This window comes from Furipterus horrens, unplaced genomic scaffold, assembly GCF_987537825.1.
Source record: "Furipterus horrens unplaced genomic scaffold, mFurHor1.1.pri manual_scaffold_8, whole genome shotgun sequence".
Lineage (NCBI taxonomy): Eukaryota > Metazoa > Chordata > Mammalia > Chiroptera > Furipteridae > Furipterus > Furipterus horrens.
In genome coordinates this window covers 53268650-53284850 of record NW_028327178.1, presented here as the reverse complement: position 1 = coordinate 53284850, position 16201 = coordinate 53268650, and the positions used below count along the sequence as shown (strand labels likewise).

General features: G+C 42.8%; 1 protein-coding gene across 6 annotated transcripts in view; it reads left to right on the top strand.

Moving 5' to 3' along the window:
- The first annotated feature begins 6087 nt into the window (after positions 1-6087).
- Positions 6088-16201, top strand: part of PIEZO2 (piezo type mechanosensitive ion channel component 2) — a 641878-nt gene continuing 631764 nt past the window's right edge. For all 6 annotated transcript variants that reach the window (XM_090285823.1, XM_090285821.1, XM_090285819.1 and 3 more), the window contains exon 1: positions 6088-6349. In XM_090285823.1, the coding sequence (XP_090141949.1) occupies positions 6286-6349 (64 nt within the window). In that variant the 5' untranslated portion in view covers positions 6088-6285. The remainder of the gene's footprint in view (positions 6350-16201) is intronic.

Below are 16201 nucleotides of genomic sequence, written 5' to 3'. Positions count from 1 at the left end.
AAACAGAGCAAAGGTCCTTGCCCTCATGGAGCTTATAGTCTGTAGAATCCATAGCCATCCTTCAAGATGCAAGAAACGCCACCTTCTTGAGGAATCTGTCTTGTTCAAACTCCCTGAGAGGCAGCCTCACTGTTTATGCTATCCCATAATGCCTTCTGCACACGTGTATTATTTACTTATTTATGAGTACTTGATTAATCTGCCTTTCCTTACTAGATAGCTGTTTCATTAAGGTAGTGTCTCTGCTCACTGCTGCATCATTTCTGATGATGAGGTACAATAATTTGTTGATTGTGCTTGCTTTCAACGTTACATATTTGTATATTTTTTAGTATACTTTTAGCCAAAAGGTGGCACTACAGGAGAATAAGTGAATGAAAATCCAAATTAGCTGCCTCAACAGTCATTGAATAGGATCCGTGAGCCCTAGTTATAGGTTAATGTTAATGGTTAGAAATAGCCAATTCCAAAACTTGCAAACATTCACATGCATACGTACACCTGAAATCTCTTAAGAAGACCAATGAATGGCAATCAATTAGGCTTACTAAGCAAATTGTCTTGTCTATTAAAGAACTCCTGATAGAATTCCAACAAATACAACTGAAATCCAAATCATTCTAAAATGTATATTTATTAAAATGAATGTCTAATAGGATATGTACAGGGAGGATTTCCTTATTTCAGTGGTCACAGGTAACAAAAAAATAAAATAAAATAAAATAAATAACCACCTTTAAGCTTTTTGCTTACTAGCTTTCTTTGAATTTCTACATTTCACTGTTAAATTGTTCCACAAATTCCAGTTCCCATCTTAAAACTCTTCCTACATTTTGATAAAACTTTCTGAATGAAATGATACTAAAACCAGCCACCTCTTCAAAATCTTCAGAAGCAAATATACAGAAAGAAGCTAGATAACCCTTGGATAAAAATATTCTAATGTTGTTTTCTGTGAATAATGAATGGTGTTTTTCATAGTGTCAGCCATCTGGGTGCCTGTGTGCCCAAGGCAAGTCACCAACTTCAACAGAACATCCTCCCCACAAATTTATAATTTCTTGTTTTATGTGTAAACTTTATAACAAAAAACAAATAAAATTATTTCTGCTCTTTTATTTTCATATGTGATCCTTGTTACCCAGTTGAGTGTGTGTGTGTATGTGTATATGTGTGCTTGTGTGTATATGAGAAAAAAGCAAATAAATACAACACAGTTCATTTGGAAATAATATTTTGCTGTATAGCCTGCTTTTTATATTGCTTTATTTTACAAACAGAATTTTGTTCATGCCCTGAAAGCCTACAATCTGATTGAAAAAATAAAGCACATACACATGTCAGCTGATTTTTCAAGGCTCTGAGCAGCAAACAGATTCTCAGTCTATATTACGGCTCACAGATTGTAGTTCAGGATATGATATAAAGTTTATACCATAATCTCCTAGCAGGAAGATTATGTGTAAGAGCCAAGTGTCAGAGCCAGTGAACTGAAAAATACATAAAGGCTTTGGTGCATTTTCTCTGAGGGTACCTGAGGGAAATGTCGCATGGGGACTAAACTCTTTAGCAGACATGTAATAAGATGATGTCTCCTACAAATTATTAAAAGTTGTATAGTTTTTGGAATGTAGAGACCTTAAAAATACTTCTGCTGTAAACAATGAATTAACAGCTTTTTTAAAAAAGTGCACCACAGAATATATTAGCAAAAGGAAGAAAGGTTTTTATTCTGCTTCCAAGTTTTTTCAAATATAAGAGTCAACAACCATGTGGCTCCTAACTAAAATAACCTCTGAACAAATATTGTTACTTATAAATGAAAACATAGAAATGTATATTTTAAGAATATTACATTAATATATGAGTAAGGAGAACACATTACCAATGCTAGAAGACATTCTCAAGTTGGCAAGAGGCCCCACGAGTCTCTACAGGCTAGATGGCACCAACGGGTTTTGGCCCGTTAATGGGAGAAGAAAATGCCAGGTTGACAAATTTTTATTCTTTTGGGAGATATTGTTTTGTAAAGTTACCATTTAGACACTCCTGAGTTCTTCCAAAAACAGCTAACAAAGTATTTAAGAGAATTGTAATTGACATGGGGTGGAAAGTTTATTTACTTTGTGTTTGCATATTGAGTATATCAGAGAAAATTATCATTTGGAACAAAGGTGGGTTTCTGAATGATTTTGTCAAACAGTATAGCATTAAACCAAGTTCAGGAAAGAAAATCTAAACAGGTGAGAAGAAATCCATTCAAGGCACAAAGTGGCATTCTTTATAACTAAATCTTAGACACTTAGGAAAATATCTATCACTTAACTGTGCTACAGTTTTTAAACATATTACAAAGAGCCAGTGCGTGAGTCTTTCTGAGTATAAGAGAAGGCTGCTGTGTTTCAGCATAACAGCTTCAGAAATGTAGGACCATTCCTTGTTTTCCAATGATAACAACAATAATAACAACAGCAAGAGCTGCTACTGTTTATTGAATTATGACTACACACATGCACTTCTCTAACCACTCTATAAATTATCTCTAGTTCTATAGCATTCCATATTAGATACGTCTGATTACTTTTCTCAACTTACAGAGGAGGAGTCCAGGGCACTAAAATGTCAATAGTGATTGAGAGAAGCCATCCACTGTCCTTGTAGATTCAGAGAGACACAGGCTGACTGCTGCTTAATTCGTTACCTCTGCTAAACTTGTGGTCATATTCTTTAGGTACTTATCAAGTACCGAAATAATATGTTATGTGTATTGTTTGTTTGTTTTTTCCTGAAGAATTTTCTACCTCATACCATATTTTGGGCAAGATCATGCTCAGTAGACAAGCAGGACTCCTAAAAAATTAGACCAATATCCTAGTGGGCTGGACTGCCCCTAAAAAGAAATCTGTCTAGACATCTAATGCTGCTCCTCAGCTTAGGGAAATTTTAGGATAAAACAGCCCTTGTAAAGAAAATGTCACTGGCTACTGATATGCATGCTTGTGTTAAACTACTTTTCCCAGGGTAAAAATAGTTACAGAAAATATTTGTTTTAGTGATGCTAGTTTTGAAAAACAATGGCATGTTGTCTCAGTTGTGATATGTGAATGAGGACAATAGTTCTCTGTTCTAACAAAAACTCCCCAGGTGACTACAACAGGAAGCCAGGAAGGAGAACCCTATATAGATGTAGTCTAGACAATTGAAACTCCTCCATCAGTATATGTATTGGTAAGACTAAGAAGTAAGATCCAGGTGTTCTAACCTCTAAAAACCTAAACAGCTAAACTGACATATGTGACAGAGAAAGCAAAAAGTATAGGTGGTATGATCTAGGTAGTTGTTAATATGGGAAACCTACTGAGAACATGACAATATATTCAGAAAAAAACTGAGGATTTCATGTGATGATGCAATATTATTTAAAATTCAGGGGGACTTTGGGAACTTTTAATTACATCCCCAAAACAAGTTGTACTGGACAGAGAACATCACCTGTGAACATCAAAATGCTAGACTCCTGGGAAAATGGGTGCAAATTTATGTCAGGCTTCTATAAAACACAAAAGTTTTCTTGATAGCAGTCAATTATTTGCTGATAATTTAAGTTTCTATCATCTCTAACCCCACTGTTGGGCTTATGATTATGCTTGGGGTTTAGATATCTAAGCTTCTTGAGGACTCCAGAACACATAGATGGTCTAAGTTTTGAGGTGTGTCTACAAGATTTTGCTGCCTTCAGTCTTCATAAAAAAAAAAAAAGGTTCACAGTTTATTTGTCATTCTTAGAGAATGGGTCAAAACACAAGCTTACTGTATCTCATAAAAAGGAGATTAACACATAGAACTGTGAACCCTGAGGTAAAAAGACAGCTACTAAGAAGCGCTCCTGGTGGCTAACTGAGCTCAAATTAAAAAAAAAAAAAAAAAAAAGAAGCAAACAGAGCCTAGCAGCTATTTCTGTAGAGGGGCATCTCAAGCAAACTGTAGTTCACAGAGACACCTGTGCTGAACTGCCTGCCTCTACACTGAACTATCTATGTGCACTGTGTTTCTGCCACCTGAGCCAGCCTTCATAAAGGAGGTCCTGGAATCCTACTGCAACCAATAGGACTGAGACTCTACCCATACAATCAGGGCTGCACAGTTCTGACCAGAGCAGCATCAGAACAGTGTCTTTTGGACCCATCAAACTGAGGATCTGGAGTCCTCATTTGCATGAGATCAATCAGGGACCCCGGGTGGCAACTGCTGTCCATATAAGTCAGCTTCCCCTCACCCTACTTTCCCTTTCCACTGAAGACTGCTTCTCCCTGGCTGAGGTGAAACACCAAAGACCACACCAAAATTGGGGCTCACACCCCAAATTAGGGATTCTTGTTGGGGTGGAATTGGTGCCAATGACCATGCATTGACAGAATCAAGGTTTGCATATTGTTCATCAGCAAACTTTTCCATAGTCTCAGACCAGTACAAGCCCAGGATGCTGGTGTGGAATGGAAGTCAAAAACTTTCTCTGTTCTGATGCAAATACCAGTTCTGAATGGTCCTCTCTACAGACTAGTGTTGACTTGTGTTCTGATCCTGAGGATCCCACCTATGCTTCAGCACATCTTACCCACTCTTGAATAATAGTGAAATAAAGGTCCCAAGCACACTGACATCTCCCAACTAGAACCAGACTTCTCTAGATGAGAGAGAGAGAGAGAGAGAGAGAGAGAGAGAGAGAGAGAGAGAGAGAGAGAGATTATTAGGAGAAATGGCAAATTTTATGCTTTCCCCCCAGAGCCATGTCAAACTACAAAACAATCTGAGACAAAAACAAGATTTCCCCATATGTGGATGCACACCTGAACACTGTTGCCCATTCTTGGAGAGATCTGGGATTTCCCAGAGCCCATTCAGAGTTGAAATACGAGATTAAAGATGGACAGGGTCACTGGTCTGGTTCTACTCTTCTTAATTAATACAAGTGGGTAACTGTGGTTCTAGCACTAGTGACAGCCCTACAAAAGTTGTTGCTCTCCTGCTGCGCCTGTGCATTTTTCTTTGAGCATTAAACAGTTCCCTGGGTTTGGGTAAGCTCAGGGGCACGCCCCGAGGACAAGGAGCCAGGTTGTTAACCTTCTGTGTCTGCAGACTGACAGGACCCAGCAGAACTGCAGGTCTTCCAGACCGAGCAGCGGTGGAAGGCGCTGAGCAGGGGCTAATGAAGGCGTTAAAACCACAGGACTGGAGAGGCCCGGCTTTTCCCTACGCGTCCCCGCCGAGGTTGGAGGCTCGCCCTCCGCGCCCACTATCTGCTCCCGCCTCTAGAGCCGCGCAGGGGCGGGCTCCCCGCACGCCGACTCCCGAGCGGTTGTCCCATTGGCCCCAGGGCATGCCTGTCCCCGAGAGGGGCCTCGAAAGTTTCATTGAAGGTGGAGAAGTGCGCGCCCGCAGGGTAGCCGGGGCTGCGCCACCAGGGCGAGGCTGCACCAAGGCAGGCGGAGGGCGCGCTGGCATCTGGGCGGTGTTGGGTTATTTTATTTTTTTAAATTGAGGACGTGGAGGAGGGAGTTGGAGCCTGACCCACTCCTTGTGAGCTTTCGTCTCGATTTCTGCCCACGCTCGCACAATTCTTTTCTGGTGACAGAGGGATGGTTCTGCACGCCTGGCAGCTCATGCCCAGGTCTTTCCAGTCCGAAACTGCGAGGCGTAAAGGCTGAGACGCACCGCTGCCCAGGGATCCGTCGCGGTGCCGCTCGGGGCGCCGGCGGGCAGCTCTCAGAGCCTGGCACAAGGGTCGCGCAGTAGGCTGCGTGGGCAGAGGGCCGGGGCCTGGCTGCCGAGGCTCATAGGCTTAAGACGGGTTTCCGCGAAGAAAACTCCCCTGCTGCCCCTGAGCGACGCCCGGGGAGCCAAGCAAAAGCACAGCACTTCCTTCCCGCCCCCCTTTCCTTGCCGCGCTGCCTTCCAGGACCCTCCCAAAGTGCTTCTGGGCGTAGGGCTCCAGTCCGGTCACCCGCTGAGGAAGCTGCTGCAGCTGGATTGGGCAGACTACACTTCATGGGACGGCCGTGGGGGGTCGGGCATCTGGTGAGGGGGCTATCGAGAGCTGGGTGAGGGTCGGCCGAGAATCCGGTGAGCGCGCCCTCGAGGCTGACAGCAGGGCGGCTCCGCCAAGGGGATGTCCGGTCGGCTGCAAGCCTCTGGCAGCAGGAGGCCCTAGGAAGGCATGGGCCTGGCAGCAAGGTTCTAGGGTCCCTCGAGTCTCGCCCCTCTGCTCGGACTCGCCAGACTGTCGCGATGGCCTCGGAAGTGGTGTGCGGGCTCATCTTCAGGCTGCTGCTCCCCATCTGCCTGGCAGTAGGTGAGTGCCATCCACTCACCGAGGTTACTTGGGAGGGTAAAGGGGGCGCCCGGGGTTGGGGGCAGGCTTCTGAGCAATCCAAAGTTAAGGGTTCCAGTATTCGGGACTCGGTTTGGGAAGCCCGCGCAGCTGTCTCAGGGCCCGCGGCGTCAGACGCTCACTGTCCCGAGTGCAACACCCCTGGCCCTCTCACTTTTAGCGCTGGGGCGCAGGATCGTGGGCTCTTTTAACCTTTCAGATGCAGAGTCCGGGAGACAGGATAGGCATGTTCTCGAGACTATGTTGAATTGTCACACGTGGAATTTCTTTAATGGAGTGCAGACTGGTACACAAATGATGCATATCTGGCTGGAAAGCTGTTGGAGACCTCCTTACCAGGTGCAGTGCAGAATCGCACTGGAGTCCCCTCCTCCCCCTGTCCCTAGACGCACATAGCACAGGGTGCATCCAGGCCATCTCTCCCACATATCCCAGAGCGGTGACAGAGGAAGTACAGGAAAACAGTACCCTGTTGCTTACTTTCTTTGACTTCCACAAAAGCCCCTCCAACAAAAGTGCTGGATGCTGACGCTACAGACTAGGGAGACGCAGTCCTGCCCAACATGCGCCCGCCCTGCTAGGCGTTCGAAGGGTTCGAAAGTGGGACTGCTTCTCCCTAGGACTGGCAATGGTTAAGGGAGAGCCATAAGAGAGCTTCGTGGACTCTCTGTCAAGGATTTCACTTTTTCTATAGGGCTGGCAGAGTGTTACAAGCAACGGGGTATAGGGTCTAAAGACGCTGTCATTGTGCTTGGAGTGAGGGATTATGCGTTTCTCCTCTAATAGATGGTGCCTGTTAGACTGGGTCCCACTTCTAAGAATGACTGACAGCTCTTTACTTTTCCTTTTCCCCAGTAGATAAAGAAAACAGAATTTTTACCAAGTAGCAATTGCATTTACGAAGAGAGTGACCTTCGTAGAAAAGGCCACCATTTTGCATTCGCCAGAGTTTGAGGTCTCAACATTAAACCTGTGTTGTTTTATTTGTGCAAGTAATCAATCGAAAGAGAGGTTCTATCCTGTTTTGTGAGGAGCGATCTCAGCTATCGGGAGGAAGGATTTTGTAATCGGTATTTACACGCTGAGAGAGTGAAGTGTTTGGGGGACGCCAGAGCAGGAAACCCAAACCCAAGAAGGCTCTTAGATTGGAAACAGTCTGTGGCGTCGTAGGATGCTCGCGCAGCCGGCAGGGCCAATGCAAGTATGCTAGCCTTGGCCTCTAGTGAGCCATTGGTTTCCAGGCAGTACCAGTTTGCAAGGATCTATGCCCTTGATAATCACGCATGTTGATGAGAGTGCAGTTTCCAGGAAGAGTTGAAGTGGACCTCTCTGCCAGCTGGTTTAAGTTTTAGGAAAAGGGTTTTGGAAAGCGATTGGAGGAAACAGGGCCGGACTATTACTTCTGGTTCGTTGGTCGTGTCATGGTCTGGGGACCGTCTGTATATCTGAATCGCCTGACACTTTTACTATTTGCCGAATGGAAGCTAGTGTCCGAGTTAACGAGGGGCTCTCAGTGTGAGGCCAATTTGTGGTTGTCAGTGCCAATAGGCGAGGATGCCCTGGGGAATGTCACTGGAGTCAGAAGGCACTCTCTTCCCTTCTCAGCGCCCTTCCAACCCCTCTCCATCTTCTCCTACAGACCCTCTTTCCCCTCTCCTTCCTTCCTCTCGCCATTACCCTTCCCTCTTCGCCTGGTCTCAGCTTGGGGTAACTGTAGGAAGAGTTACGCTTGTGATTACCTACTGTCATCTCAGTCCATTCTATGACTTGCGCGTCTATTTGAGTAAAATAACAAAAGGATTTACCGCTGATTGCCAGCAACCATGCCCCGAGTTTAGGCTCTTGCATTTCGCCTGCCCTGATGCTCCGCAGTGGCTGAGTAATGGTTGGTGGTCTACACCTGAAAGCCCTTTAGTAGGACTTTGGAGCTCTGCCCCCGAGGGAACTGGGAGGGCCGCACTCCCAGCTCTGGCATCCGGAGGCGTCAGCTCGAAGTTTGAGCTGGCGGCTCTAGAGCGTCCTGGAGGGAGGCTCTCAGGGGTGCTGGGCGGATCAGGCACCACTGTCCAGCAAATGGGGTCCCGACTAGGTCTGGCTCCTTTCCCCAGCGGCCTGGTTTCTTCCTGGGGCCCTGTGCGTCCCGCGCAGTGCTTACACCGGTAGGCTGGGGCCCAAGAGTCGGCTTGCTCTGAGCCCAGACGCGCACGTGCACTCCGCGGTATGACCTTCCCAGCTTCCAGGAACTCAAAGATGACAGACCCTGCTGGCCTGCCTTCTTGCTGCCTGGCTCCCAGGACCGCTGGAATTGGCCTGGCCATGACTATATCCTCGGCCGCCTTTCCTTTCCAGCTCGTTTCTCGGGATATTCCAGGCGTCTTCTGAGCGCAGAGAGGTTAACCTGACTCAGCGTGTGTGTGCGCGCCCTCACGTTGTGATGGTATTATCTGCAGTCTCCAGGCTGCCGGGAGGTGGAGGGCCCCTGCAGAGCCTAGAGTCTGCCCGCTCATCCACTGCCCTGTGGAAAGCTAACCTAGGGACCTCGAAGGAACTTCGCTTCCCCTACTATAAGAGAGGAAAGCACCTGGGAACACCGGAGGACTTATCCTCTCACCTTTTTCCTCACTTGTTGGTTACTGCTTAAGAAAGACAACCCACTTACCATGATCAAGGACGCCTTCTAATCATTGTACTTGAAGGGAGGAAAGGGGGACTGGTAGGTTTGGCCTGATTTGAACATTCATTTATAGAAGAAGAGTATATTTTCAAGGTTATTGGAGGGTTTTCAGGTTGGCCATCTCCCCAGGTGCTACTAAATCAAATACTCAGGTTTTCCTAATATCTTGGGTATGGAGAGTGCAGTGATGTATTTGCCATTAGAATCGATTTTTTACATTTTAACCATCTATTTTTATATCTGGGCAAGGCAGCCTTCAAAGGAAACACTTTGAAGAAGCTTATGTATTTCACATTAAACTCATTTGTCTAACATTGTTAAAAATCTTCTGCAGAGATGCTCTAGCCTTTTCACCTAATGATGGATGTTAAAAATTAACTGCTATTGTGTTTAATCTGATATTTAAGATGTCTTTTCTTTTTCCCTGTAAAAGAAATTTACAGAAATGTGATGTGACCGCAGCCTCTATTATGCAACTGTTATGTTGCTCTTATGTGTTAAAAGCCTGAAAAAATCATAATATAATACAATGTAACTTGCCATTCAAATGAACATCCAGTGACGTGACAGATTTTCCCACATCAATAGGAACTGAAAATTTTAAAGATCTCCTAAATTATGTCACTACTTAGCTAGCCATTCTGACATTTTCCTTCAAATAATGCATGAAAAAAACCTTTCCATAATATCAGGTAATCTTTAATAACTATAATGATATCTGATCATTGTTGAGCACTTTAAAACTATTTTTACATATATTTTGTTTAGCATGATTCTACTCTCCTACCCATCTACCCATATTTACATGTATGATTTGAGTCTATTCCTGGGAACGGATTGGCATATTTTTATTCATGTGCTCCTGACCCATTCATTCCATCTTGCCTAATGTTGCTTGGAGTTTCTTTAATGTCTTTCCTGGAAGAGCTGGCTTAACCATTTTTAGGGAAGGGGAGGGGAGCCTCATTTGGACCACATAGATTGGTCCAGGAGGGGCAGAGCCATGGTGGCATCAAAAGTTTATACTTTCCCCTAAACAAAGTCACCAGAATTTAGGAATGAGCAGAGCACAGCAGGAGACAATGTAGCACACAGAAAGAATCAACCAACTCATTAGTGCTCTGAGGGAAGGAAAAACACACTTGGATAATTGTGTAAATCCAGAAAGAATCTTTAAAATTCCCTTTAGAGATAGTTAGATTAAAATTTGAGCAAAAATATGGAGTTATTTTTGAAATATATATGGGAATGGCTATGTAAACATTTTCTCTCTGTTGTATAATACATTAGTCCCTCTCTATATCATGGTTCACTTATCACAGCCTCACTGTATCATGGGACTTTAAAAAATATTATATTTAATTATTTATTGCGGATTTTTCACTATATCGTGGGATTTTGTGGTAATGTACTGTATACATATGTTGTTAAAGTTACTTAGGTTTAAGAGTGTAGAATATGTTTAAGAACATAAGTAGTGTTTATAAAAGTGTGGAAAAGGTTGATAATGGAGTGGGAAAGTTTAATAAGGGACAGGGAATGATTTATAAGTGTGTGGGAAGGGTTTATAAAGCCTTAGAATATATATAAATACTAAAATAAATGTATGGCTCCTACTTTGCAGATTTTCACCTATCGCAGGGGGTGTAGAACATAAAACCCGCGATAAGTGAGGGAATACTGTATATTTTTCTCTATGCAGCATTTGTCAATTTGAAATGACACTGACACACACCCCGAGAATTTCAAGTGGAGCCTAATCAGAGTTTAGAATCTCCCCACTGCCTCAACTGTGGCTCTCTGGGTAAGGAATTTTCATTAAATGAAGTAAGAGTTGCTCTCTTTTCTGTCACACCTTCTTGGACTTATGGAGGTGGATCATATTTATTACTTTCAGAGAACTAAAAAGTGAAAAGGATTAGAAATTCGTATTTTAGTTTTTAAATAAAATGTTTCATCAACAGAGATGAATATGATCATTTTGCCACCTGGGCAGTGGAAGTGGAGCCCTGTGTCCACCCTGCCATGGGTATGTTGCTTTACAGGCACTGTATGCTTGCTTGTAGTCAGAGGTAAGTAGGATGCTTTGAATTTTACCTTTGGATGGTGGCTCCTGCTGAATATACAATATTTGTTTGCCTTGTTTTATCATATTAGAATGGTGACGTTTTCTAATGAACAACCTGCTATTTTGGAATTTTCCTTTTTTTATTGAATTGGTGTGTACAAATATGCATTAAACCGGGGTATTATAGATGGACATGTTTAAACTTTTTAAAAAGTATAATTTATTGATTATGTTGTTACAGTAGTCCCAATTTTTTGCCCTTTGCTCCATTCTTCCCAGTAACCCCCTTCTCTCCAGCAATCCCGCCCCCCTTAGTTCATGTCCATGGTTTGTGCATATAAGTTCTTTGGCTTCACCCTTTCCTATATTGTTCTTAACATGCCCCTGTCTATTTTGTACCAACCAATTATGCTTCTTAGTCCCTGCTCCATTTCCCCATTTCTCTCCCTCCCCCCTCCCAGCTGATAACCCTCCAAAGGATCCCCATACCTATGATGCTGTTCCTATTCTGGTTTGCTTAGTTGGATTTTGTTTTTATATTTTAGATTCAGTTGTTGATAGTTGTGAGTTTGTTGTCATTTTAGTGTTCATAGTTTCAATCTTCTTTTTGTTAAGTAAGTCCCTTCGACATTTCATATAATAACAGCTTAGTGATGATGAGCTCCTTTAGCTTCACTTTGTCTGGGAAGCATTTCATCTGCCCTTCCATTCCAAATGATAGCTTTGTTGGATAGAGTAATCCTGGTTGCAGGTTGCCTTTCATCACATTGAATACTGCTTGCTAGTCCCTTCTTGCCTGCAAAGTGTCCTCTGAGAAATCAGCTGACAGTCTATAGGCACCCCCCTGTAGGCAACTCTCTGCCTCTCTCTTACTGCCCTCAGGGTTCTGTCTTTATCTTTCACCTTTGGCATCTCAGGCATGATGCATCCTGGTGTGGTCCCCTCTGGGTCCAGCTCACCCGGGACCCTCTGTGCTTCTTGGACCTGTATGTACATCTCCTTCACAAAATTTGGGAAGTTTTCCTCATTTTTTTTCAATTCTTCCTTCCTCATTCTGCACTGGTTGACTGTTTTTTTTCATCTTATGTTACAAATCATTGATTTGAATCCCGATTTCGTTCCCTTCACCATTGGTTTTGTGTGGATTTTCCTTCGTTTCACTTAGCATAGCCTTCACCTCTTCTCTTATGCATTTGCCATACTCAAGCATATCTGTCAAGCCTATGAGCGTCTTTATCACCAGTGTTTTCAATTCTGCATCTGTTAGGTTGTCTATCTCCTCATCTGTTAGGTTGTCTATCTCCTTGTCACTTAGTTCTCCCACTAATACCTTGATCCATTTCCCCTTTTGGACCATACTTCTCTGTCTCCTCATTCTGACAGGCTCCTGTGTTTGTTTGCCTCTGCATCCCAGGTGAGCTGTCGCTCCTGTTATGTTGTAAGGGGCAGAGCCTTAGGGATTTGTCAGTACAGGGCAACCTGTTTCACCACGTTGTGGCACTGTATGTGGGGGAGGGATCTGAGAGGGAACAATGCCGCCTGCCTAGCACTCGCCCCTTTTCCAAGCACCTGTCCCACTTCCACACCAGACTGGCGCCCCTCTAGTTTCTGCCCTGGTTGTCATTCCCAGAGTGGGTGGGTCTGCAGATGTTCTAGGACCATGGAGGCCCTTTAAACAAGCGGACTCTGCTGAGACCAGCAGTTTCTGCCTCCACCCCAACCCCCACTGGTCTGCGCAGTCAGAAACAATGAGGCTTGATTTTCCCTGATGCTGGGACCGTGAGCTGTGAGGTCTGATGAGGAGCTGGGAATGCTCCCCAGGTGTCCCTCCTGACTTTTTAAAATGTGTTACTGTGCTTTCCACCCGCCTGTTGCTGCCACTGCCGCTGCTGCTGCTGCTGCCATCACACCGCGTCCTCTCCATCCCAGCTCTGCCCCTCCTACCTGTCTGGATGAGTATTTCTTCTTTATATCTTTGTTTGTTGGACTTCCATGCAGGTTGATTTTCTGGAACTTCTGGTTGTTTCTAGTTTTGAGGTAGTTGTATTCCTTCTTTGTTGTGGAGGGGGACGCAGCGTGTCTGTCTACGCCTCCATCTTGGCCGGAAGTCTCCTTAAACTTTTTGTGTACCAAATTTACTTGTGACTTGGCAATTTTGGAGAACTCTGTTCACATCCAGGCTCTTCCCTTTACTGTGTAATCATAGAATTGTTTTCGTTGTTTCTTTTTCTATCTGTAAAATGGAGACATTAACATCTTTTTTAGATGGTTATGAAATAGTGTGCATTATACACCTTGTATAATGTCTGACACTGCAGGTACTCAAAATGTCAGGTTTTATTATTGCATTTATGAAGATGAGTAGGAGTCTGGGATGCTTGAGGAATGTGTTAGTAGAAATTAACAAATTAATAGGCATTAACATGAATCATAAGGAGATTGATATGAGTATGTGGAATTTTTATGAAAGAAAATTTGTACCTTCTTAGTGCCAAATTATACTATTGAAAATTGGTGTCTGCGTGGCAGAAGGATTGTTATCAAGATTGTTTTACTAACTTTACTCATTATTCTTTGTATTTGCAGTTGTAGTTCTCCCTAGAACTATACTGCCAATGTTCACTTTTGTCTTTCTGACACTGGACTATAATTTTCATAGTCTTTATTCAATATAATTTTATTTACTTACTCATTTATTTATTTATTTTTCATTTTTCTATTCTTGTTCTGTTACAGTTGTACCATTTTGCTCCCATAGCTCTCACCTGCCTTGCCCACCTCCCCCTTCTCCCATACTCAATCCCCACCCTGTTGTCCATACCCATGGGTTATTTATATCAGTTCCTTGACTAGATCTTTCCCTTTCTTTCCTTCCTTTTCCCCCTAACTCCTCCCCTCTGGTTACTGTTAGTCTGTCCCTTGTTTCCATGGCTCTGGGTCTATTTTACTCATTTGTTTGCTTTGTTCATTAGGTTCCTTTATTAAGTGAGATCATATGGTTATTTTTCTTTCACTACCTGGCTTATTTCACTAAGCATAATCTCCAGTTTCACCCATGTTGTTGGAAAAGGTAGGATTTCCTTCTTTCATTCTGATAGTATTCCATTGTGTAAATGTACCACAGTTTTTTGATCCACTCATTAACTAATGGGCACTTAGGCTGTTTCCAGCATTTGGCTGTTGTAAACAGTGCTGCTGTAAACATAGGGGTGCATAGGTTCTTCTGAATTGGTGTTTCTGGATTTTTCGGATATAATCCTAGCAGTGGAATCACTGGATCAAAAGGCAGTTCCATTTTTAGTTTTTTGAGGAAATTCCATATTGTTTTCCACAGTGACTGCACCAGTCTGCATTCCCACCAAGGTGGACTAAGGTTACCTTTTTGCCACATCATCACCAGCACTTCTTGTTTGTGATTTATTGATGACGTATTCTGACAGGTGTGGGGTGGTATCTCATTGTGGTTTTAGTTTGCATCTCTCTGATGTCTAGTGATGTTTCACATCCTTTTGTATGCCTATGGGCCCTCTGTATATCCTCCTTGGAGAACTGTCTGTTCAAGTCCTTTGCCCATTTTTAAACTGGATTGTCTGTCTTCTTGGTGTTGAGTCATATAAGTTCTTTATATATGTTGGAGATCAAACCCTTGTCTGAGGTACAAATATGTTTTCCCATATGGTTGGTTCACTTTTCATCTTCTTTCACTGAGCAAAAACTTTTTAGTTTGATGTAGTCCCATTTGTTTAATGTTCATTTACTTTGCTTGTCCTGGGAGATATACCGGCAAAAATATTGCTCTGTGGAATAACTGAGATTTTACTGCCTGTGTTTTCCTCTATGACTTTTAAGGTGTCATGGCTTACATTTAAGTCTTCTGTCCATCTTAGTTCATTCTGGTGTGTGGTGGAAGTTGATGCTCTAGTTTCATTTTTTTGCATGTTCCTGGCCAGTTCTCCCACCAACATTTGCTAAAGAGGCTATTTTTATTCCATTTTATGCTATTTCATCCTTTATCAAATATTAATTGACCATAGAGATCTGGGTTTATTTCTGGGCTCTCTATTCTGTTCCATTGATCTATATGTCTGTTCTAATGCCAGTACCAGACTGTTTTGATAACTGTGGCCTTGTAATATAGTTTGATATCAGGTATTGTGATTCCTCCTACTTTGTTCTTCTTTCTCAAGATTGCTGAGGCTATTCAGGGTTGTTTTGGGTTTCAAATAAATTTTTGAAGTATTTGTTCTAGGTCTGTGAAATATGCCATTGGTATTTTAATAGGGATTGTGTTAAATCTATAAATTGCTTTGGGTAGTGTGGACAGTTCAATGATGTTGATTCTTCCCACCCATGAACATTGTATATGCTTCCATTTATTTGAATCTTCCTTAATTTCTTTCTTCAGTGTTCTATAGTTTTGTGGGTACAGGTCTTTTATCTACTTGGTTAAGTTTATTCCTAGGTACTTTATTTTTATTGTTGCAATAATAAATGTGATTTTTTTCCCCTTAGATTCTATCTCAGATATTTCATTGTTGGTGTACAGAAATGCCTTTCATTCCTGAATATTGACTTTATACCCTGCTATTTGCCAAATTCACTTATTAGGTCAAATAGTTTTTTTGTGGAGTCAATAGGTTTTCTATGTACACTATCATGTCGTCTGCAAATAATGACAGTTTTACTTCCTCCTTTCCAAAATAGGTGCCTTTTATTTCTTTTTCTTGTGTGATTGATGTGGCTAGGACTTCCAAAATTATGTTGAATAGAAGTGGAGTGTGTGGACATCTTTGTCTTGTTCCTGACCTCAGGGGGAAAGCTGTTTTTGCCCAGTGAGTATAATGTTCACTGCAGGTTTCTTGTATATGGCCCTTATTATGTTGAGGTATGCTACCTCTATTTCCAGTTTGCTGAGTGTTTTTACTTAAATGGGTACTGAACTTTATCAAATGCCTTTTCAGCATCTCTTGATATGATCATGTGATTTTTGTCTCTATTTTCTTTAAGTGATATATTACATTTACTGATATGTGAATATCATTCTATCCTTGCTTCCCTGTGATGAATCCAC